This window comes from Canis lupus, chromosome 26 (genome assembly GCF_048164855.1).
Source record: "Canis lupus baileyi chromosome 26, mCanLup2.hap1, whole genome shotgun sequence".
Classification (NCBI taxonomy): domain Eukaryota; kingdom Metazoa; phylum Chordata; class Mammalia; order Carnivora; family Canidae; genus Canis; species Canis lupus.
The window spans coordinates 10,934,638-10,960,104 of record NC_132863.1 but is presented as its reverse complement, the minus strand read 5'-3'; the positions used below and the strand labels follow the sequence as shown (position 1 = coordinate 10,960,104).

At 39.5% G+C, this 25,467-nt stretch overlaps 2 protein-coding genes across 19 annotated transcripts in view; one reads left to right on the top strand and one right to left on the bottom strand.

Annotated features, from left to right (window-relative positions):
- The window catches only part of NDUFAF5 (NADH:ubiquinone oxidoreductase complex assembly factor 5), a 63,195-nt gene extending 62,194 nt beyond the window's left edge, over positions 1-1,001 (top strand). Inside the window, exon 9 of the mRNA XM_072800042.1 lies at positions 670-1,001. Within this exon, the coding sequence (XP_072656143.1) occupies positions 670-713 (44 nt within the window). The 3' untranslated portion in view covers positions 714-1,001. The remainder of the gene's footprint in view (positions 1-669) is intronic.
- SEL1L2 (SEL1L2 adaptor subunit of SYVN1 ubiquitin ligase) overlaps positions 1-25,467 on the bottom strand; it is a 138,344-nt gene that overhangs the window by 964 nt on the left and 111,913 nt on the right. For 13 of the 18 annotated variants that reach the window (XM_072800024.1, XM_072800021.1, XM_072800019.1 and 10 more), the window contains 8 exons: positions 21,868-21,936; positions 20,908-20,985; positions 16,650-16,712; positions 15,983-16,070; positions 13,144-13,292; positions 11,820-11,985; positions 11,638-11,712; positions 7,569-7,741 (listed from right to left, as the gene is read on the bottom strand). In XM_072800024.1, coding sequence (XP_072656125.1) covers positions 7,569-7,741; positions 11,638-11,712; positions 11,820-11,985; positions 13,144-13,292; positions 15,983-16,070; positions 16,650-16,712; positions 20,908-20,985; positions 21,868-21,936 — 861 coding nt within the window. Of the gene's footprint in view, positions 1-6,599; positions 6,670-7,568; positions 7,742-9,947; positions 10,228-11,637; positions 11,713-11,819; positions 11,986-13,143; positions 13,293-15,982; positions 16,071-16,649; positions 16,713-20,907; positions 20,986-21,867; positions 21,937-25,467 lie in introns of those variants that run through there. The other 5 variants (XR_012018208.1, XR_012018207.1, XR_012018206.1 and 2 more) reach the window with 3 other exon arrangements.

The following is a 25,467-nucleotide window of genomic DNA, read 5'->3' as shown; positions in this document are numbered from 1 at the left end:
AAGAATACAGATTGATTTTAGCCTGTGAAGACTAAAGGCTAAAAGAACTGGTCAAGCTCACCCAGACTTTTGACATACAGAAACTGTGAGATAATAAATGTGAGTTGTTTTAAGCCATTAAATTTGTGAGGACTTGTTACAGGAGCCATAGAAAACTACCCAAAAAGCTTTCTTGGATACCACTAGACCAGACCTTAGATTTGATTCCAGTTAAAGAGGCAGGAGAACACTAGATGGGAACAGTACAGTTTCCCAAACAAATAACAATACAGATACTGGCAAGCATTTAAAATTCCTAGTTTTCTTCACAGTACTTATACCTGAAGTTACAGAATTTGTTTATTCATTTGTGGGAATAAATTCATTTATTTATTTAATAAATTCATTCAGGTTCAACAGGTTGTCCTCAAAGACCTGGACAACGTGCCAACGCCTCAATTCCCAGTGCTTAGTGAAGTGTGGAGTACATAGCTGGTCTCCAGTAATACAGAAAGAGTGAATAAACCATTTAGTTCTCAGGCTGGAATTTGATTCCTCAGATGGCATACTATATTTCTAGGGATCTTTTCACTCCTCACTAAATTATGCCATGGCAGACAAAATTGTTTTAATTTTCACCTACTTATGCTTGTTTTTATTTGTTTGCTTTATTTTTGCTTGCTTTTCCAGACACAGGAATGAAAAGGCTAAGCAGAGCTGCTTTTAAAGGTTGAAGTGCCTTTGGCCAGTCCCAGAATTGTACTTTGCTGGGAGCACCGTTGATCATTTTCCAAAGGATAAGAGGAGATTTTTCACAAACTGTGGTTATCCTGTATCTCTTCGTCTTTCTTCTCCATCTCCCAAACCTCCATGACATGGAGTGCAATAGTTGTGAGTCCCTGTGGCCCCTGCTACACCCATGTTTGGGTGCTATTCTCTCTCAGCTGCGCCCTGCTTATCATTTTTTGAATTTTTTCCAAAGCTTTGTCGTTTAATAAATTGATTTGTTGGAGAAAAAGGAATGTTCTTGCTTAAGAACTTAAAATGCAAGAAACTGTTCTGAACAAATCTTCCTGGCAACAGAGAACATGTATGCTGTAAAAACTCTAATTTGTGTCTCTAATTCCAACAAATTCAGTGGGTGTTCATTTGAAAGCACCCTGCAGATTATAACGGCTGTGTCACCCCCACACATGAAAGGCATACTGACTTTAATAGGGCGTTTGGGGAACAGCAGCCTTTGTCAGTATCTCAGGCATTCATTCTTATTTGAAACAGGCTATAGTTATTAATTTATTTCTTGAGGCAGAAGCATCACAATTCAGTTGCTTAGTTTATAATAAAAACTAGCAAGAAGTACCATTAAAATGGGATGAGCTCACTTCTTGCCCCCGGGCCTCACAATTCTCAGTGGGGATGGGGCAGGCCATGGAAGTTGTTCTTGAAAATTCCCAGAGAAATTCCTGAACCCACTGACTAATTAGGGCAACCCATATAACAGAAATTTTATTAGTAGGCTCTAGAAAAGACTCCTTGTTCTTTGATCCTTATAGGAAAAAAATCCAAGTCATTCAGACAAAAAATTTCCTTTCAAAAGTGTTTTGATGATGACCAGGGTTCATTAAAGAAGTCCATTGCACACCCAATCACTTACATTTAACTTTCTTGTGGTACATTTGAGCTTATTATGCTTTAAAGTCACCTGATTGAGGAGATTAGGTAAATGATCTAAGGACTCTTCTTAAATGATGTGATTCCAACTAAAATATCAGGTGTGCCAAAGTAGTGCCCAATGTTCACATGTTCAAAATAGCTTCTTTATAACTCAAAAATACAGAATTCTCCAGTAATTCTCTAGTTTATGAAAATTGTTCAATTACACGATGTGTGAGTTTTCCAGCCCTGCATCTTTGGGTGTCATCAAAAACTTTTTATATGGGGACAGAGATCATTTTTTGGATAATCTTGTTTTCTAACTATTAATATACTATATTCTAATTGTAGAAAATCTTGAAGACATAGAGCTGAACAAATATTAAAAGCCCACCTACAATTTCACTGTACAAACAGAAGTACTGATAATATTTTATGCACAACCGTTCAGCATTTTTATATATATCATATGCACACATACTTTTTAAGAATTTTTCTCTTTAGGTAATATTTTGTCTTTTGCTTTCTTAACCTAACAATATATTTCAAAGAAAATACCATGTCCTAAGATATTCTTTTAGTCTATGCTATTTTTAATAGTTGCATAATATATCATAATAATGACTAATACTTACTAAATACTTCCACTGCATGCCAGTCACCACTGTCATTTATTTAAACCTCATGACAATTATATAGATATGTTGATGTTATCTCTACTGTAAAGATGAAGAAACTGAAGCATGGAAAGGTTATGTCACTTATCTAAATCATGAGATGTATGAGTAGCAGAGCTGAGATTCAAATCCGGATAGTGTCTGTCATTTATCACTAGGCCATAGAATACATAATGCAACAGTATACTACCACATGATGGTTTATAGAACATCCTTTCTATTTTGGAGCAGTTTGTTTATTTGTAGGTTTTTTCTGTAATAAATAAAGCTATCCACATACAATTATTTTGTTTTGTACATTTTTGATCATTTTATTAGGTGATAAGGCATTTATTTCAAGAGAAGTTATGGCCACTTCTAAGAGGTGTGTGTTCTGACCTGTCCTATTTCTGAGAAGGCCATTTTAAATATCTAACTTGGATTTGTCCTTCCCAGAAAATAATTCTATTCTGATGTTTAAAGCTTCAGTTCTAACACCCCATAAGTGGTCAAACCAGACAAGTGAGAAATGGAAATGCTTCATGCCATAATTACTTTCATTTGTGACAGATCTATTTATAATTTATTCAGTGAATGTGCTTTTTGTTTGCCCGGTAGGATCCCAAAACTGTGTTATCTGGTAGGTCTAACTGTATATGAGGGAAACTCATCTCCAAAGGCTAATTTCCTCCTTACCTTTTGTCCTAATTTAGGATAGATTTCTTAGTCATTATCTTAAAATATACATGCTTTCTTCCATTAAAAAGATCATCATGTGTTTCTTATGCTCCATGTTATAAAATCATTTTAGAACAGGACCCAGCAGGATCCCTCCACCTGAATTCATTGTGCCCTCGTTAGCATTTTCACAGTACTTTGTGTGAACATGCAGTAGTGCCATTTTAGGCTTTCACTCACTAAGGACATGTCTCTTCTTCTATAGTAGACCATGAGCTCTTTGAAAGTTGGCTTGTCTTGTATCCCTAGAATGAAGCACAGTGCTTCCTGAGACAAAACAAGCCTTGATAAATATTTGGGTGAATAAAGAAAAGCAAGGCACAGTACCAGCTAGTTTAGAAGCAGATGCAGATACCTTTCAAATCTGAGTGCTCATTGAAGGGTTCATGGAGGAGATGATATAGGAACTAGTCTTTGAAAAATGCAGGGGTCTTCAATGGTCGAAGCTGTGGGAGAGGATTATTCCAGCAAATGGGGTGATATAACCAAAGGTCGGGAGGGTTTAATTCAAGATCTCTGGTTGGGGAAAGGGGCAAGGGAAGGAAAAATGGTCTAGAAGATACGTAGGGAAGTAGGTACATTAGGTCAAGGAGGGTTTTGAATGGCAGAGTAACACTTAATTAGGCAATACAAAGTCAATAAGATGATTTTATTTCTGTGTTTGTTTGCTTGTATTTTTTTGTGTATTTGCAAGATTTTGGGAAAAGTGAGGTGGAGGACTAACAGTATCAGATTGTATTTTATCAAAAATAACCTGGTAGTGCTTTGTTAGATGGATTATGTATTAACTAAGGTAATGCTAACATCTGTAACAACTCAATTCCCAGATCTCAACATGGCGTGAATTTTTTTCATGTGGTAATCAAGAGACCCAAGCTCCTTCCACCATGTGGTTCTGCCATCCCTGAGAGCCTCTTTGTGTTCTGCATTCAAACAATAGAAGGGGAAAGAGCCTAAGGAAGGAGAAGCTCCATCTACTTCTTGGCTGCCTTAGCCCAGAAATGACACTCTTCACTTTTACTTCTATTCCGTTGGTAGGAACCAGTCATGTGGAATAAAGAGAGCTGGGAATTGTAGTCTCTGACCAGGAGACACATCTCAGCAACAAGTCCTCCCTGTGAATTGGGGATTAAAATCTTTGGCAGGCACAGCTTTCTCTGCAGCAGATCTAAAAGAAGAACACTAGGATGGGAGGCCATGGAGAAGCCTTTACAGCAAGCCTACATGGAGGAGAAACTCTGGCCAGAGCCAGGATACAGACAGGAGGAATGGGCAGGAGGAGGTGAGCAACACGTTTTCTTCATGGTTAAATTTCTGAAGTACTTCTAAATCAAGGGTAAATTGAAATAGGGTTCCATAACAACTTGTGAGCTGAGTGCTTATATTTCTAAATTAGATCAGGTCTTCTCCCAGTTTTTCCTCAGGCATTATTTTGTATTCCCAGAACAATGGTGTAGTCAGTCCTGGCCCAGTTTAAGTCAAGGAATTCACTGAGCTTAGTTCAAAGTCATAAATTGGGGAATGAGATGCTTCTCAGTGAAGCGATTAAGATAAGTCACCTACATAACCCTAGTCCCAATGTCCTTTCTTAAAGACAGATGAGGACAACAGTGACCCATATTTTTATATTGATTTACCAAGAGTTGATTTATACCTCACTTCCTTCTCCAGGAGGGCTCTATATTTACAAAGGCTTTTTCAATTCTCAGAAATCCTGGTAATTGTATTATTATTACTTATCTTTCGCACTGGTTTGCATGAGGATTAACTAATAAAGAGGACTGTGAAGTGCCCTGCCGAAGAAATGCTTAATTACTTGATGACTTAATGCTGTGAAAGTCTATTCTCCTAATTGCTTTGCTTTCATTAACCATTGCTGGAACAAGCTTTTCGCTTTTAATTATCAGTATATTCATTTTAAGGATGAGAAAAGGTGGTATCTTCTTGTTAATTTGACTATGAGGTAACAAGATTAATCAACTTGGCCCCTGGGTACTTGGTTATCATTTTTCTAATTGCAAAACAGAAAAAATTAATAAAGACAAAGAGCAATGGCTCCTCATTAACTAAATCTAAAATGCCCATGTCCAGGTCTGAGTATAGCCCTGTTTTTTGTTTTTGTATTTTTCCATGTAGAGACTTTCTGTAGGAAAAAAACACACATGTGACTATGAGATACTGATCAAAATGAACTGCCCATGATTTTACGGGACCTGGACAGGAAAGAACAGAAATGTGGTCAGAGACAAGTTTCAAATATTTTTGTAAATGTATGAAACAACCTGACAATCTCTATTGACATTGTGAATAGGCATTGGTGTGTTATATATCCTATGCCATTGACTAGTGGTGACTACAAGAAGGAAAATCAGACCCTCTGACACAGTGGGCCATCTGGGCTTCCGTAGACAGAATATGTCCTCTCACACAGTTGGTCCTATGTCCTCCCTGCCTCTAAGGTCTTAAGGCAAAATGGCCTTATTGTGGTGAGGATAGGCTGTCATGGGGACCAAGTCCTTGAAGCACATAAGACAGGTGAGCTAATTTGAATGTAGCCCATAGAATGAGGTCACTTTTATCCATGATACACACAGTGCTCCTGTCAACATTATTGTTAAATTCTGCATGAAGAATGATGAACAAAAGCTTCAATTTTATTGTAACTTAGAAGTCACTCAAATTCTCTTCTGATCTAAAAACCAGTCATTCCATACACTGACTACAAAGCCCCTTCACAAAGACTTATTGTTTTATTTCAAAGCCTGGGGTGGGGAGGTATCATCTGTTTTATAGCTGTGGATGGTGGTTGTAAGGGAGTAGAGTATAGCTAAATGACATCCAAGGAAATCTTCTGATTTAGCTATTTGATCCCATTTTATAAACGCAGGAAGCTTTTATCTACTAAGAATGGGGAAAACAGACTATATTTGAAGATTTTATTTATTTATTTGAAAGAGAGTGAGCAAGGGAGAGAGAGATCGTGAGCTGGGGGAGGGGGAGAAGCAGACTCCCCTGCTGAGCAGAGAGCCTGATGTGGGACTCAGCCCCAGGATGCTGGGATCATGACCTGAGCCAAAGGCAGATGCTCAACTGACTGAGCCACCCAGGCCCTCTAACAGATTGGATTTGGATTTGACATTCTTTCCACTGTTTAGAGTACTAGAGCTGAGGAAAAGTGATCAGCCAAAAGGCAGGCCACAGGGAGAGCTCAAGAAGGCAGGGATCTGGATGGTCCGTGCCTAAATGTGAAGCCCTTGGTTGTTGCAGGGTGGATGTACCATTGGCAGTCAGATAGGAAATTCCCCATCAGTAACTCTCAACTACTAGCCCAAGTAGAAGAAAGAAGAAAGCATAGAAAAGCTGATAACCTCTTCATTGTTTGGCTCTGAAAACACAGCAGGGAGTATAAACTCTGATATGAAATATATACTTGAGCACCAAGAAGGACTCGATGCAGAGCTCACACATCCCCCCCCCCCCAACAAAACATGGGGTCAGACAGGCCTGGATTCAAATTCTGACTCCATGAGTCAGAGAACCAATGAGTTCTACAAAGTTGGCCATGTGACTTACCCTCTCTGCACTTTTGGTTTCCTGATGCATATACACTGATGACAATGATAAGGCTTATCTCGTTGAGTGGCTGTGTGATTTAAATGGTATAGTATATATAACACACCGATGCCTGGCTGTTACTATCATTATTGATATTTAGTATACCTTTCTCACTGTGCCAGAACCCAATGCAATCCTTTATCTTAATTACACTTATAAAAGATTTACCCAGTATCTTCTTATTGTTAGCTCTCTTTCTTTTTAATTTTTTTTTTTAGATTTTTATTTATTTATGATAGAGAGAGAGAGAGAGAGAGAGGCAGAGACACAGGAAGAGGGAGAAGCAGGCTCCATGCACCGGGAGCCCGACGTGGGATTCGATCCCGGGTCTCCAGGATCGTGCCCTGGGCCAAAGGCAGGCGCCAAACCACTGCGCCACCCAGGGATCCCTCTCTTTCTTTTTAAATATGCCTTATCTCAAGTAAATTGTAGTCTTTGAAGGATGGAGATCTATTTTCTTAGGATACTCTAGAGTGCTCAGCACTGTGTCATGTACACAGTGTGGGTGATTTACAAGACATTTCTGGAATTAATATCACCTTGGTATCCAGCTCTGACCTCATTCCCACCTTCTCCTTATTTACTGAGAGCTTTAGAGTCACTGGATATTTTAATGGAAAAAGGCCTGGAGGTGGAAGGGAAAGGGGGCAGGGGCCACGACTATTGCTGGAAAAATCTTGAAGTTATGAATCTAATTAGCCTAGACTAGATTTACTTCAACTCATTAGTTATGTCTTTGGGCAGGAAATGTCTTTCCTCCTCATAGGGTTCATGTTAGGGTAAGTATTCTGTGTTGGTACAGGGGGAGGGATTCAGCAAATATTGTCTTTTCTTTCCTTCCTCTACACCGATGACATCAATGAAATTAAAAACTTCTACAAATTTCCCCTACCAATACAGCTGCCATGACTAGCTGTGGATTATTACCTTTGCGATACCCAAACCGTGTTCATACATATAGGCCAGATTGAACATGGCTTGTGCGCTGTGGTACTTGTCAGCTGCAATGCTGTAATGTGTGGCTGCTGTCTGATAGTCTTTCTTAGTCCCGTAGCCATAGTAATGGTAATCTCCAATTTTCACTCTAGCAAACGCATTGCCTGATAGAAACGTTAGAAAGAGAAGAAAAAAATCTGATGATTTGTGTATGGTTCCTAGTAACTCAGTGTATACTAGTGGTAGTATACATAGAAAAGAAAAAAACACTCAGAATCTTAGAACCAAGATTAGATATAATTTATAGAATATAAAATATAACACTCCTCACTAGCTGTTTTCATTGCAGGACAACTTCCATGGTATAGTACAAATGTTCATCTGCTAGGATGATTTTTTTTAAAGATAGATTTATTTATTTATTTATTTGTTTGTTTGTTTGCTTATTTATTTATTGAAAGAGAGAGAGGGTGTGTGCACAAGCTGCAGGTGGTGGGGCAGAGGGAGAGAGAGAATCTCTAGCATTCTCTCTGCTGAGTGTGGAACATGACACAGTGTGGGGTGGGTTGATCTCATGACCTTGAGATCATGACCTGAACAGAAACCAAGAGTTGGTCACTTAACCGACTGAGCCACCCAGGTGCCCCCAGGATGACTTTTTTAAAATGTAAAGTCAAATCATGTTATTTCCCCCCGACCCCCAAATGCTTCACTTTGCACTTAGAATAGTACCCAGACTCCCCACCTGACCTCTCAGTGGTACTTCATCTGCCTTCCACCTCCCTGACTAGCCTCATCACATGTCAATTTCTTGATATGCTCTAGCTTTCTAAATATTCCGTAATACTCCTTCAATGCACCAAAGTCATTCTTGCCCCAGGACCTCTGCATTAAGATTCTCCATGTCCCTCAGCCTGTCATGTTTGGACTTCTCTGATTCTTCATTTGCTGGTTTCTCATTATTAAGGTCTCACTGCAAATGTCACTTCCTTCCTAGAGGCCTTCTCTGACTACTTTGTCTAAAGTATCCCCTCATCCCCTACTCCAGTAGTTACCTATCTCACCTCCATGTTTTATTTCCTTCACAGCACAGGTTGCTGTTATCTTTTTTTTTTTTTAAAGATTTTATTTATTTATTCATGAGAGACACAGAGAGACAGAGAGGCAGAGACATAGGCAGAGGGAGAAGCAGGCTCCCTGTGGGGAGCCCAATGTGGGACTTGATCCCAGGACCCTGGGATCATGACCTGAGCCAAAGGCAGACGCTCAACCACTCAGCCACCTAGGTGCCCCTCGCTGTAATCTTATGTGTTTACTTTCTCTCTCTCATGAATTTATTTTCACTCTCTCTTATGAGGACAACAATTTTGAAGTTCTCGATCACTGATATTGCTCCAGACCTAGAATGGCATTTGCAAATATTTAAGGAATGAATGGACAGACATTTTTAGAAAATGCTTTCCTCAAGTGTTAAATAATTTAGAAATCCTACTTTCCAACAAATTTGTATATATCCAGGAGTAGAAAAAGTTCATGTAACTTTCTAAGATATGAGGCTTCAGTCTTTAGAAGGCCACTTAGGGATAACCTCTAAGGGTCTCTTTGAGGTCCATGTTTTCATTCACTAGGAAAATGTTAATTGAAAAGATGAGGAAATGCTGGGATGCCTGGGTGTCTCAGTGGTTGAGCATCTGCCTTTGGCTCAGGGTGTGATCCCAGTGTCCAGGGATTGAGTCCTGCATCAGGCTCCCCGCAAGGAGCCTGCTTCTCCCTCTGCTTATGTCTCTGCCTCTCTGTGTGTGTCTCTCATGAATAAATAAATAAAATCTTAAAAAGAAAAAAAAAAGAAAAAAAGAAAAGATGAGGAAGTGCTAATCTAGGACATCCATCTCAGGTGTGGCCAACTTCTATAGCATGGTCTAGAGTTACATGGAAAAGGAGGAAGCACCCCCGGTAGTATGGTCTGACGTATATATTAAGGGCTATAGGACTCCTTCCATCCAAAATTTCCCCCACATTTGGCCCACTGCAATACCTAAAATCCTTTGAAATCAATTCCTTTGGGTATTGAAGTTCTCTTAATCTTCTAGAATCCTCTATTAAAGTGTAACACCATGAGCCATCTTTAGCTCTGAGTAGAGGTATCATCATAAAATTCATAAGCAGCTAAAGACATTGGTTAAAACAGGATTTGCTTCCCAGATGCTTCAAAAGGTACAGGTAGTTGGGGGCAAGTCCTTCTAGAAATACCATGCAAGAGAGGCGTCTGCAGGGACCTGAAGAGGCAAAGTCCCTTAGAACCTTTTTCTTAAAAAAGATTTTTTAAATGTTTATTTATTCATGAGAGACATAGAGAGAGAGAGGCAGAGACACAGCAGAGGGAAAAGCAGGATCCCTGCAAGGAAACTGATGTGGGACTCGATCCAGGACCCCAGGATCATGCCCTGAGCTAAAGGCAGATGCTCAACCGCTGAGCCACCAACGCATCCCAAGTCCCTTAGAGCCGTAACGAGAAACCCACTCCATTTCTAATTTTGCTGGAAGTTGCTCTCCATTGACCTGAAGATTCTTTCTGGGCCATAACTACAAAAGGACAGGACTTCTGTGCATTTTCAAGCTTTAAAAGCAGTAAGCAGGGTCTCTGAAGTCCCTAAGAAGGAAGACAATTAACTAGTAGGTTTTCCAGAGGAGTCAGCTCCACCCTAATTGGGGAGCTGACTGGGAGCATGTGGTGACCCTGACAGGCTCTCAGGGGGTCACCTGACAGTGGGAGGGACTCCCCCCTGGAATTTCACAGTCATAGCATAGTGACTAAATCCTGAGGGGTCACCACTCTTCCTCACCAGTGATTAGAAACATTCATCATTACATTTTCCAACCTCAAGTGAGACATTCAGCAGCCCCATCTCCAGGGACACTCGTGCCTGACCTCTCTTGTGACACAGAATTATTTTTAGCGGTCTGAGATTTTTTTTTATATTGGTGAATTCTATTTAATATTAATGTCCTCTCGCATTCAATGTCTCTTTTCCTTGGTGCAATTTCCTGGCTTAGAATAAGCCTGTATTTGCTGCAATTGAGCTGATTTGCCATAGCTGAGAGATTGGTGTTGTTTCTCTATGCCAAACAGGGTCTTTACTGCATTTTGGGAAACACATACTTGTCTTCTTTAGGGAATTTCTCGCTAAAATTGCGTGGATGGCTTGCTGCTATGTTACCGGCTCAGCTGGATCTTCGAAGGCACCCCTGTGATTTTTTTCCCATCAGCTTCCTATTAGTGTCACTTGGGAATTATTTTTTATCTCATTTACTTCTTATAGAAAAGAGAAGAATCAACCTTACCACGAGACAATTTTAAGAAATGGAATCAGAAGCAAAATTGCTCTTTTAATGCGCAAGAGTTCCTCACATATCCAAATCCTGATAGTGAGAGCTTTGCTGCATTTGTTTGCTTTTAATAATGCCAGCTATCAATGCTTTCCCACAGGTGCAAGTGCACCTTCCCCATCAAATGTGAACTCTGTACACAGGGCAGGAGAAGCCCAGGGACATGGAGAGGATCTTGATATTTGACTCAGGGTTTTGTTCTGTTTTGTTTTCTGATGCTAACACGTTAATAGTGATAATAAAGATCTGAAGTTTGTAGTGATCATCTACATGGTATTGTAAGAGAGAAATCAAATGAGTCTTAGATCGTGAATAATTTTGCCTATACATTCATTGAGACATAGGTCAGTTTTCTGATAAGTTCAGGAAAAAGTCAGCAAATGAGTAACTGAGTAAAACTGTCATGTTTCAAACAACTGCTCTGGACATGGAGACAGAGCCATGGGAAATTCCTATGGTTTACCAAACTAAGGAACTTAAGGATAACAAAGAGAAGAAATTCCTGGAAATGACCCCTTGCCAAAGACTGGCTAAGATTGGTAGACTTGGAAATACCACCTAATTAATACCCTGAAGCTTTCTGCTTCTATGCCCAAGAACTCAGTTGGAGCAAATTAATGACTAATAGTGGACAGGGACCAGGCATGCGCTCATCTTTACCGAGGTTCTATACCTTGAATGGCAGCTCGATTCCATAGGAGAAGTGCCATTGGATACATCTTCTCCTTTTCAAGAATTTTAGCCTTTTCTAAAAAAAGGAGACATTTCATTAGGAAGGCTTAAAATACCCATGTAGTAAAGTCATTTATGCATATGTATGATTGGGGAATTGCAGAGAATTTTAACTTATCTTACTAGATTCCAAAATGAATGCTGAATTGCTTTGAGCTACTTCATACCCCATTTCTGCAAGTAGTGCATACTGAACAAGAGAAGAATCTATATCACCATCCTTATAGGCAAAGTATGCTGTCAGGAATTTCTCAGCCCAGTGGCCTAGTTCACAGACTCCTTTATAAAGCTGTACATGGAAGAAGAAATCAAGTAGACTAGTTAGCCAATATACTTCATCCCAGGTAAACGATAAGTGATAAATGAAGTTAATCACCAGCTTCTGCTGGTTGGTCAGGCAAGGATTTTAGATCTAAAGCATGGCTTTTAAAAATTATATAGGGTAAAGAGATAATACTTTCCATAGGCACAAAGATTACAAAGTGTATATTTTTTTGGTCTTGAGCTGAAACTTCCTGAGGATCATTTTAAATTTACGTAATAAACTCTCCCGACTTAGGGGCCATTTGGCAGGACAAGAACGAATGTATCAACTTCCTTTTTTTTTTTTTTTTTTTTTTTAAGGATCTTTTCGGGGCACTGCTACTCTGCAAGGGTGAGTTATAAGGGCCACAGCTGCTGTGGAAAGTAGAGAATGAAGGGAAGACAGTGCCTGAGGGTGTAGATGACATAACACGAGGGTGGTGTGCAGAGCAATGTGGGGACAGATGTCAACATAGCTGAATAGCCCTTATGTAACCAAAAGAGGTTAGCCATACATAATTCATGAGGAAGTTGGCAAAGGAGCAAATCTAAAGATAGATTATTAGCTGGCAGCTTTTGAAATGAGTTTCAGAGGGGCCAGATTGCAATATGGAGATATTTATATTGGTGCAGCGAAAGTGTTTAATAAATCAATGAAGGTCATTAAAGTCCTAAAAGCTTCCTTTTGAAAAGTACATCACTGGCTTGGGCTGAAAGAACTCACTTTCTCAGCTGTCATCCAAATCATCAAAAACCTAAGGACCTTCTTTTCTGGGAAGAAGTGGGCTACATTTTCTGGGATAAACCGAGCCATTCATTTCCCAAGTCACAACTCCCAACCCTACTTAGAAGGGCCAAACTGCCCTGGCCATTTGACTGAAGGTGGAGGCAGAGCTCCTTAATGAACTTCTGAAGTGAGCTCTGAACCTGATGAAAGCCAGATGCACGAGAGGAGGGATCATTCCCTTATTCCCTTTCCCAGCCTGAATTATGGTACAGCTTTTTTGCCCTGGCAAATGTTAGTGTTCACACTCTCAACGGGGAGAGGTGATATCTATAAAATCGAAGACACTAACAACTTAGGACAGTATCACCTCCTCTCTGTGATAAGTGAATAATTCTTTAAAAACCTCCTGTTACTTACCTCCACAGCAGTTCTGCATGATCTTAACACTCCTGTTCCTGTCGCGTACATCTCGGCCAGATAATAAATGGCAAGGGGCTGCCCACTCTGAGATGCCAAGTAAAAATATTTGAAGGCAAGTTTATAATCCTTCCATACTCCAGAGCCAGCTGAAAATTAAAATTATTTTGAGCCACCCCTTGGTTCATTTTATTTTTTACGTTATACTCTATGGGTATAATGGTCACAGTGATGCCTATTTTATTTTTAAAATTCTTTTTATTTTTAAAGATTTTATTTATTTATACATGAGAGACACACACACACAGAGGCACAGGCATAGGCAGAGGGAGAAACAGGCTTCCTGCAGTGAGCCCGATGGGGGACTCGATGGGGGACTCCAGGATTACCTCCCAGCCGAAGGCAGATGTTCAACCACTGAGCCACCCAGGTGTCCCACCTACTACTTTAAATAGGATGAGAAAAGCCAACCAGAAGTCAAGCCGTTATATAGATCCACTATTTAGAGGGGAAAAAAAGTGAAGTTTGATTGTAAGTAAGAACATGGAAATTTATGTTCTTGACCCATTCAGAAACCTGAAGAAGACAGACTCTATAGTCTCATGAAAGTATCTCCTCAATACGGCATACTTAAGGTTAATGAAAACGCGACCAAGAGGTGGTCTCTGAGGACCAGGGACAATACCAGGATGTGGCTCACCATCCTTGTCCTTCCACAGCGGGAGACCAGTGAAGCTCCTCCCAGCCATAATTACAGAGTTTGGAACAGGCAAATCCTAGCTCCAGGAGGCCCCACTCAAGATTCGACTCATGTTTGGAGCAAGGAGAGGCATTTGGGGCTAGGGTGGAAAATCAGCACACTCGCAGCAGCTGGGATTCTTTTCCTGGCTCTCTTGTTACTCCTTTGTGAGCTGGGCAACTTTAGGTCCTTCATTTATAAAAAGAGAGGCTTTCAGTAGATGGTCCTTAAATTGTCTTCCAGCTCTCAACATTTCATAGCCTTTAGAAGCAGTGCTGCTAAGGCTCTGGAGGCAAATCATTTGGGTTTGAATGCCAGCTCCACTAACTGTGTGATCTTGGGCAAGCTGCTGGATTTCAATATGGCTCAGTTAGCTCATCTATAAACTGTAGGATACTCCCTAGACATATTGAGAGGTCTAAATGAGTAATTACACGAAGACTTAATAAACATTAGCCATTACTATTACCCATATTCTAGAAGCTTGAGGAATCTGATAGATCCTGGGCCTGGGACTTGTAATGAACTAGAAGAACAAGGCCATCTTTGGCAACCACCCAAGACAGTACAAAACAGGCTGTCCCCCTGGGCTACTGTGAAAAATGCCAGCTGATGATGCAATCTGCTGCTGCCCTAGCTCTACCTCTGAAAGGAAGGACTTAGTGGGGACTCAGATATGTTCAGATCTCTTGGTACTCATCTTGGGCACTCCCGCTCTCTCAATCCCCACAGAGTATGACAAACTTTCATGGCTTTCTGAGACCTATCTTTGCTCTCAGACGGCAACTTTGTACCTCCTAGTGCATACCAAAATTCTTATGTTGTCTTTTCTCTCTTGTCTCTCACTCACTGCAGATTTACATCTACACCATTCTTTCCTCCATCTCCCCAGTCTCTGAGAATGAGAAATCCCTGCTCTTTAACAAGACTAAGGAGGCCTCCACCTACCTGGGTGCAATCAGATCCTAATGCCACCCAACCTTTTCTACAACCTTTTCATCAACTATCTCATCACTCCCAAGACACATTAACCATCTCCATTGGCTGGCTCTTTTTTTGCCAAATATTATACCCAGGTCTCTATCATCTTGAAAAGAACTCCCTATTGGTTCTTGGTCCTTGATCTCTTCATGCCACTGTTCCATCTCCCTTCTTCCATTTAAAGGCACACAATTTCCAACAATAGAATTTATAAGAATTTACTCGTCTACTTTCTCACCTTCTAGTCATACCTCAATCCATTGTATCTGGCTTCTACTCCAACCAGTCTAATGACCACATAAACTTCTCTATATTGACAAGTCCCATGGATTCTCACCCCTTTCTTATTTTTTTGTTTTTTGTTTTAAAGTTTTATTTATTTATTTGACAGAGAGCACAAGCAGGGGGAAAGGCAGAGGTAGAACGAGAAGCAGGCCCCCCACTGAGCAGGGAGCCAGATGCAGGGCTCAATTTCAGGACCCTGGGATCATGACCTGAGCCAGGGGCAGCTGCTTAGTAACCAAATGAACCACCAGATGTCCCTGTTTTGTTTTTGTTTTGAAGAAGCAAGCTTCACATTGCACTTACTGTTCCTTGACAGTTCTCTCCTGTGCTTCCTTAAGATCACTTTTCCCACCTATTTCTCTGACCATGCCTTTTCAGTCTTTTCGTGACTACTCTTTCTCTGCCCATCTTTTCAATACAGCACTGAGAACTACCAGATTTCTGACCATGGTCCACCATTCCTTTCATGCTCTCTCTCTTTTCTTTTTGCAGTCTCAGCTACTTTTGACTAACTCCTGTATGTTGATGCCTCTCAAACCTTTCTTTTCAAGTCTGAACTTTCTTGTGAGTTTCATACCTGCTTTTGGGTATGCCCATTGGATATCACAAGGCACCTCAAACTCGACCTTTTCAAATGTGACCTTCCTGACTGTACCTCTTTGCCTCCTCCCTCAACTGGAGTTCTTTCCTTAAGTCTTCAAATTCCTCCTCAGATTGCTGCCTCAATATTCTATCTAAACAATCACTCCAACAATTTAACTTTTGTTAAGAAAGGAGTAGACTTAATAATGCATTTGTCATTCTTGGTACAACAGCCATATTTGCAGCACTTACAGTAGTACATGAAGCCTAACTGAAATTGTGCGTTGGGCCATCCTTTCTCTGCAGCTTTCTGAAAGTATTTAAGTGCCTCAGCATAATTCTGCAAGATAATTACACTCTATTACTCAAAGGTGTATGTATAACTCCATGGTAACAATTGCCTTCCACTTAAAAAAGAAAAGAGTATAGATAATGCCTTATGTGACTTAGGCTAATTAAAATAGTATCAGAAGTATTATACATTTTATTTCACTATTATATTAGATTCTATTAGGAAATAATTCTCTCATTTTCACTGTAAATTATGTCTTTTCTTACACTGACAGTAGGTTTTGTTAGATAATGGGGGAAGGTCACTTAAAAGGTTACACTAAGAGGTTAAGAGGTTACACTTAGAAGATAAATTTATCAGAGAAAATCCTCAGGGGTTATATGATTTCTAAGGTTACTTAGCATCTATCATTCTAAGATATAATTAGGGTTGTTATTCTTGTCACAAATTTATTCTATGTCTCTTTAGCAAATATTCCACTGGATTAATTTATTTTCTATAATCAAGTATAATAGTCTGGCAAACCAGGTATTAGAGACTAATTCCTTTAAATTAGTCAACGATCATGAATTTTACCCTATAAATTGCTAGAATATGTTGAAAAGATAATGAAATTATTTAACTTACCACAGGAACTCCTTTCCCATAAAAATAAAGAAGACCGAGCCCATGAAGACCAATTGCATTGCCCTGGAACAGTTTTAAAAGTACAAAAGAAAAAAAAAAAGTACAGATAAAGTCCCAAAAGAATTCATGATAAGGAAAATTATGATAAAATCATTCTATATATTTAAAATGCACCCAATAAGGGATTAATCAAGGCAGGTTAATCAGGCACAGTTGGTAAATTATTCTGTTTCTGTCTAGTTTTCCCTTTCATACATTCATAACCCCTTTGACTAGAAAAGAGGGAAAGAAAAGTCAAATCCTTTCTCCATTCTTTCATTCAGCATTTATTTATTTAGTGCTTGCTTTGTGTGTAACTCAATAGGTGTTGGACTGAGGTAGGAGGTGAAAGTTCAAAGATGAATGAACAATGATCCCTGCCTCAGGCTAGGTATCACCTCTTAATATAGCCACATCAAATGTGGTTAAGTAGAATTAGATCAGGAATGTTGTGGACACCTAGAAGAGGAACACTCAACTGCCTGGATCAGGCTAGGGACTGAGGGGATTGAGTTGTCAAATGATGACCTTTGAGCTTGGTCTTGAAGGATGTGTAGAATTCTCCAGAAGGGATAAGTCTATCCAGAATGTCTTACCTGCTTTGGTCAAAGGAGGTTGACATTAGTAGCCAAAAAGCATTTTAGAGATTCTGCAAATGTCAATCTAGCCTTTATGGATGGTAAAGCATTGTTGGAATATGTTTCTGTACTCAAATTTGACTGCTTATAACATCATCAGTGTCTTCTTTTCCACTTGATGCTAAATTAATTACCATTTATTTTTCTGATTAGTATTCTAAAGAGTCTAGGGAAGGGAGTTTTTAGCACATTTTGGAATTTAGCACATGTTCAAATTTACTGATATTTAGCATATCAATCGTGGATAAAGAGTGAACCTTAAAAGTGACTTCCCCAACCAAAAACCTCACTTTTCTTTTTGTCTCCCATCATGCATTTCACCCTTTAGTGACTAAGTAAGGAGGCACATTTGGCCACTTAACTGTCATTCAGCAGACCTGTAGGTTTGTTTTACAGGTTTATAGTATTTCCTCAGGAACTCAAGTTTTGATAGAAAACTCTCCAGATTTCTTAGTACTACTTAAATGTAGTTATTGTGAATGCAGCCAGAGTACCCTTCAGTGATACAAGAATAGCACATAACTAAAGGAGGCATAATTGAAAAATAATTTCAAAACTCCAAAGTTTGAGCTTGTGCATATCAAAGAACCAGTTATTTTAAGAACTGTATTTAAAACAGATTGTATACAACTGCTCTCTTCTTCCTGATTGTACCCTGATTTTATCTACCTGTGGTCCTAGGACTCTTGGGATGGTCTGCTCTGGGGGTAGTAAGGCCTAGTGTGATGGATGTACTAAAGTCTGGTGAGTCTGTCTTCTAACTATCCTCACTCAGACATTGAGAAAAAGGGAAGGGTAAGAAAATGAAAAGAGAGAAAGAGGAAGGGAGAAAAGAGGGTAAAGTTTCTAGCTTTTGACTCACCAACTATTTAAGGACCAGAGGACTTATTCATAACTTTCACATCAGGCGTAGCCAGCTCGGATTTACCTTCAGGGGACATTCAGGTAATGTAAGAAGTACATTAACCCTGGTAATTAGAGTAAAAGAGACTGACAAATGAGCAAGTTCCTGCCCCATCTAAAGGCAGCAGCAGCACCTCCACTCCTCTCTGTTCCAGGCAACTTATCACATGGAATGGTCGGCTCTTCCCATTTTCCAAGAAAAGCTGGATGTCTAGACTTTTATATGACATTTTCTAATTTTTATTACTGCAGTATAGTTGATACAGGATGTTACATTAATTTCAGGTATATAGGATAGTGATTTGACAACTCTCTATACATTATGCTATGTTCACCACAAGTGTAGCTACCATCTGTCACCATGTGAAACTTCCTAATTTTTGAAACACTTTCTGCGCCAAACAAAACATAGATATAGGCAATCTCTCCACATATAACTTCCATGTTAGGGCTTAGTGCTCTTGCTTAGGTTAATTGACATGGACCTAGAGAGCAGATGGTCATTTATTTAACACATATTAATGAACCTTTACTATGTACTAAGGCCACTTATCCTCCTCTAGTTGAGGAGACATGATCTTCAGATAGTAGGAGAGAAGGCACAATGTAGAAGCAGTACAGTTGCAGCATTACAGAGGGTGAATGTAAGGCAAGTGCATAAGAGGGGAAAATGATATGAACCAAGGTGGGTAGAGGTTGCTTTGTGGAAGGAGAGAGGATTGACCTCTCCTCTGGAGATGACTAGGATTCAGAATGAGGGGTTGGGGGAAGGTAGGCAAAATGACAAAAGTGTAGAGATAAAGATGGGCCTGATACGTTCAGGAGTGTGAAAGAGAAAACCAGAATATGGTCCAATATGGACCCAACAGGATAACTGCTCATGTTTCTGAGTAAATAAGATAAAAGAAGTCAAAAAGGCTGTAGATTTGCATACTGGTACTGATCTAACTTAAAAACACATTTAAAAAGATATGTGTACATACCTATATCTGTATGTGTGTATATATATACATACATATACATACAAATATATATATATATATATATATTTGTTTTAAGTAGTAAAAGAAGAGAATGGATATGCAGAGTGGAAGACAGAAACTCTTTACTTTGGTAGTGACCCCAAGTGAAAAATCTAATAAACAATCCAGGTGGTGATAAAGGGATATATGGTCATGTCCACCTGATGCCATTCAGAATAATTACCCTAAATATAATTTCAGATTTTCTCTGTAAAGGAAGGTTGCTTAGGTTTAGAACACAAGTAGCTCAGATCCCTGCTGGTTACACACCCTGAATAGCTTGGGAGCTGGGTTAATTTACACACCCAATTTTTGGCATTATTCCTTTGGGCTGACAAATCAGCGTTACTTGCCAGACCTTCCTCTATTACATTACCCCACCTCTTTTTCAATCTGCTTTCCCTTGTCATTCCTAACCTAATGGTACTCCAGATAACTATCCTGCTGAGCAAAAATTTCATATAAATTACAAGGGAGAGGAGTGGAGTACCAGCCTTCTTAGTAATTTACACCACAATAGCAGCAGCTCGGAGGTGCTAGTCATTTATAAATAGGCTCCTAAAGCAGCGTGTGGGCTTTTAAAAACTGAGAGCAGTTGAAAATATTCCCCAATTTGAGCAAATCTTTACTCTCAGTGTTGCAGTATAAGGGTTGTAAGACAACACATGCTTCCTACTTTGCAGGGTTAGAAAGTTTACCAGAGCCATTCCCCAACATTAGGCTGATGGGTGTTGCAGGCTGATGTTCTTAATGCACTAATGGGATTCAGAGAGGTCTACTGAGTTTCATCAGACAGAGCCCAGGAGTCAAGGTAAAAATTTTAATGGCAGGGGAGATATTATTCCATTTTTATATCCTCTCACAGATCCAATCAATTCTGCCTTGAATATGCTTTGAAGTTCATACCACCTAACTGGCCTCAGACTGCAAAAGATAATAGCCTAATAGCCAACACACTGTGTCTACTGTAAGCCAGGCACTGCTTTAAGTACTTCGGAATACGAGGCACATAAATATTAACACATTAAATCCTGGCAACAACTATATATGGCAAACCTATATTCCCATTTTACAGGTGGGGATATTGCGGCACAGACAGGTTAAGTGTGTCACAGGGTCACACTGGCAGAATGCTGCAGGGCTGATGTTTAAACCATGGTTTCTGCCTGCAGAGCCATGCTCAATCGTCTTGTCCTAGTCCCCTGGCTGATGATCTTCCTCCTGGGTCAGGGGAGTTTCTGGCCTTTGGGTGAGATTGAACTGGGAAAAACTGAGCATTGCTTATTTGTCTTTGTCGTGAGCTTAGCACAGACATTGAATTTTCCTTTCCGCAGTCATCATGTCTTTTACTTCCTGTTTCCCGAGCTAGGAGCTAGATGGCCTCACCTACTGCATGGGGGAAGGAAAGCTGAGCTTTTGTCTGGCCTCCTGCTAGAGCAGCATATGTCACTGCCACTTTTCATTTATCGAGAAGACAAGATATGTCTCCCTCTATCCCAACACCATATTTTATGGCAATGATATTCCTCTTCTCCAGGATGCAAAACTCCCAGGCTCACTAGCTGGGTACGGGGCTTTGGAACTCTTTGGCATCAGTCTGCATGTAATAAAAGCCAAATGTTTTTCTGTGCTTACAGAAATGGGCTGAAGACGTACCTTATTGGCTGCCATGGAAAAGTATTTGAAGGCAGTAGCATTATTTTGTGGTGCTGCAGCATTCCCCTCTAAATACATCTGCAAAACCAAACAAAAAGGGAATGTAAAAAACTAGGGATTTGCAGGTGATTAAAATATGTTTTAGAACTACAAAGAAGTGATGATTGCACAACATTGTGAATGTAGTACATGCCACCAAATCACATGCTTTAAAATGATTAATTTTATAGTATCACCTCAATTTTAATAAAAGGAAAACCAAGGAAATAATCTACTTACATACATTCTGGAGTAACCTTGCCTGAGGGCAAAGAAATGGACTCTGTCTCTGTTTTCTCACGTTGCCTTTCATCTAAAGTCGTATTTGGCACTTCAGGAAGAGGAGCATTTGTCCCCATGGTGACTAATGCAAATAGGCTACAGGGAGCCAAGGACAGCACTTGGGGGAGTGAGTGGTCTTTGAAGGAGAGAAAAAAAATGTGCCTCTCTAGAGGAACAGTCCACAAAAGTTACTCAGCCGCCAAGGGTCATCCCTTGATAGGGGGGCCAAGGATGGGCTTTGGTCCCCTTGGAGCTGGTTCTCATTCCCAGGGTGTAGGATTGAGGCACCTCATTGGGTTATACCAGTTAGATGTTCAACTAGCCCAGATCTCTTGTTACGGGCCAGAATAGGGAGTCGTGGTGGAGGTAGGGGCCTCTGAACTACACGCAGTCCAGGAGCCTTGGGCCAGGTACACTTTCAAGGCTGCTTTTGGTGCCCAGATAAATGCTGTTGTTGTATGGGCCTTTGTCTCAAACCATCACCTCAAGAATGCTGTCCTCAGTCTGTAGTGGAATGTTGTGGTTGGCTGCTTCCATGAAAGACATCTGTCATGACATACTGGGTTCAATTAGCTGGTACCATTATTTTCTTAAGATTTTTAAGAAATGAAAAAAAAATTATCAAGATGAAGCGCATACCTTTCCTATAAATGCCATGGCATTTGCACTCCCAGCCTTTGCTGCCTTTAAGAAGTAGTATAATGCTTTCTGGAGAGAAAAGAACAGTATTATTGACATTCACACATGTATCCTACAAAATAGTTTTTCAAACCAAACTTTATTTCATTTAACATGCATTCAAAAAATATCTATAAGGCACCCACACTGCTTAGGGCACTATTTCAAATGCTATTTCATCCATAAACTTGAAGAATGGGAGCCATACATGGTTCACATGAATGATTTTTAAATGTGAAGACTCATTTCTTACATGTGGAAAGGGATGATGGGATGTGGCTTTGTGGAGGACAGATGAATCCCAGCATTGGAACTACATTATTGGAGTTCATTACTTTGAAAAAGTATGCTTCGATGTCAACGCTATGTACTTACTTTAAAAGACAGTTTGTACAATTTGGTAGAATTGGATATGTAGCTTCCTAATGTTTATAAGGCAGAGTGAGTAAAACAGGACACATCTGGCTGTCTGCTGAGACCGGGTCTTTTCATGGAGGTAAACTTCAGGCCAATTCTTTCTAAATCAAAATGAAGGCGGCCAGTCAAGCCTCTGATTCTTTTTAGGTCATCACATAATTGAAATGTTCAGTCTAGAACACATAAGGGCTGACCTGGCCCTTGTTGCCCCATTCCCTAGGCCTCATCTTGACCTCCCAGAAGTTCTCCTCAGAAACTACACAAAGCATTAAAAGAAATCTGCCTCAGGAATGAGAAATGAAGATGCTTTCCCAAGTGTCTTTTTAGAATATAACTCTTCTGCTCTTTAAAAAGCCTTGACTAGGTGGATGTACAAGGATCTGCTCCTTCATAAAGACAAGAGAAGATTTAAGGAAGAAATGTGAGTAGTTCTTTTACATGCACATTTGCTCCAGAAGTATTGCCATTTTATTTGGGAGCCACCTCTTGTCACTAAAGTCAGTCTGCCTTGTGAACGTAACTAAATACAAATGGCACCAATGTTGAACCTCACACACTATATACCCATTCATCTATCCACCTCTTCTATTCTTCTTTTAATCTTTCAGCAACTTGAAAAGTGCCATATATATGATAATATGTTAAGTATTATAAGTGGTTCATAGATGAATAAAAAACACCATCCCTACATTTGCTCTCTACCAGTACTGCCGAGAAGAAAGGCATATAAGCAAATGTGTCATAGATGGGAAAAAAGGAACACTGGAAAGAATTAGAGAGGTATGGAATAACAGAATGGTACATATGTGTTTTACAAGCTTTGTCTTTTCTAATCTTCACACCAGCACTGTAAGGAAGGTCCTATTAATATCTGAGCCTGCACTGTGGTACTACAGCAAAGTCAAGCAGCTGGTACTAGAGTCCCACAAGGAGCCTGATTTCAATTTCCATGCACTTAGTATTCTGCCTTCATGAAAGGTGTCAAGAAAGAGGACTCAAATGACAAAGGTCTCACAAAAGATGGAGAGGATTCTCCAGGGCAACAGGGCATCATAGTCTGGAGGAATAACATGAGCAAGGAACAGAGATAGAAATGCCTAAGGTATGTCTAGGAAATAGTCATTGCTGAAGTAGAATATCCAAAAGCTAAGATTTACAAAAATATGATGGGGCCATATTATAACAGTCCCGAATACTAGGTCAAGACTTCTTTTTTATTTGGTAGAAAATTGAAGCCATTGGAAATTTATGAGCATAAGGGAATCTTGAAACAACAAATGCTGTCCAAATGTCTGGAATAACCTGTCAATTGGATAGGAGGAAATTGTAGCAATGTATGATTTATCAATCATCTCTCAGTAAACAAATCAAATGTATGATCAAATGCATGATTTACCAATCACATTTATCAGACCCCATTAATATAGAAAATGAAGGTATTTCTTATGAATGCCTCTACTGAGCCAAGACCCAAATATACCTGTAGGTAACTCTCATGGCATGCATCCATTGATTTACATGTCTATTTAACTTTCTGTCTCCTCTAGTGTTGAAACTCCTGTACATAGCAAAGTGTCTACTGTATATCAGGGACGTAGGAAATATTTCTGGAATAAATGCATGAGCGAGTGAATGAAAGGATAAGTTTATAAATCTCTAAAACAGGGGAGCTAGATTTTAAGATTTATAGTCCCTTATAGCTCTCATACTGTGACTCTGTGAAATAATTTTCCAAGTTCAGTTGCAGAATTTGGCTCTCAAAATATTTGGCAATGGAGAATTCAGGGAAAAAGTTACTCTGAGAAACTATATTTGAATTGTTAAAAGAGAATAAGCAAATAAGAATCAGAAGAAAATAAAAATCCTGGAGTTTTCCCCATCTTTAAATATAATGATCCCATAAAGACCAGAGGAATTGAAGCTTTCTCTAATTTCCCCTTCTACACCCTTCTACTCTCATGGCTTATTCAGCATTTCAGTTCTCTTTTACTTGTCTTTAAATTAACCTACCTTTAGTGCTATTGCTTTAATTGTATAAACATTTACTAAACACTATGTGAAAGTATCATGCAAGCTACTTTGATGAGTCTTTGCTCTCAAAGAGTTAATTATCCATCCATCTATCCATCCGTCCATCCATCCATCCATCCATCCATCCATCCATCCATCCGCTGTGGTCTGTATATTTGCATCCCTTCAAAATTCATATGTTGAAAACCTAATACCCAAGGTGATGGTATTAGGAAGTAGGGCCTTTAGAAGGTGACTGGCACAGAGCTTTCATGGATGGGCTTAGTGCCTTTATAAACAAGGCCCCAGAGAGCTAGCTCACTCTTATTTACATAAGAGTGATACAATGAGAGGTCCATAAACTAGAAGAGGGCCCTATTCAACCATGCTGGCACCTTGATCTCAAACTTCTAGCCTCTGGAAATGTGAGAAATAGATTTTGGTTGTTTATAAGCCACCCAGACTATAGTATTTTTGTTATAGCCCCTGAAACAGACTAAAGCACCATCCATCCTTCCTTCAAATATTTACTGAGCACCTACAATTATATTTTACTGATTCTAAGATGTCCCCCCCCCCTCACACTTTAATCAGGACACTTTTTACTACCAATGGCATCATGTGATTTATATTGGCAGTGTTTTCTTCTTTCTCAATAGAACATAAAATAAAGTACCTTATAATTGATGGTATCTTAGATAGGATGAATATAGTATGTCCCATACATTATGCTAAGTGAAATTTTATTATTTAAATACATATCTTCTTAAAACAATGAGTGTGATTTTTCATTGGTTCAAGAAAATCTCTAGTTTAAGCAGTTTGTAGCATTTCCCCTAGAATGAAATGCCAAGAAAATGTATTATTTTTTTAAAAAATTGTGAATACTTCTTTTGTCTCAAAATCTGTAAATCATCCTTTTCAGGATTTCAGATTCTTGTCTTTTTAATGTGGCAAGGTAGACAAAGCAATTGCCTTTACATATCTGATATTATGCTTCTGCTAGGTTTAATTATACCATATCCACTTTAATAATATGCAGCCAAATACCCAGCTTTCCTAATTCAATTCATTCTGAGCCTGTATAAATTTAGGAATGCAAATTACATTAAAAGGTATGTGTAGAAATTCAAG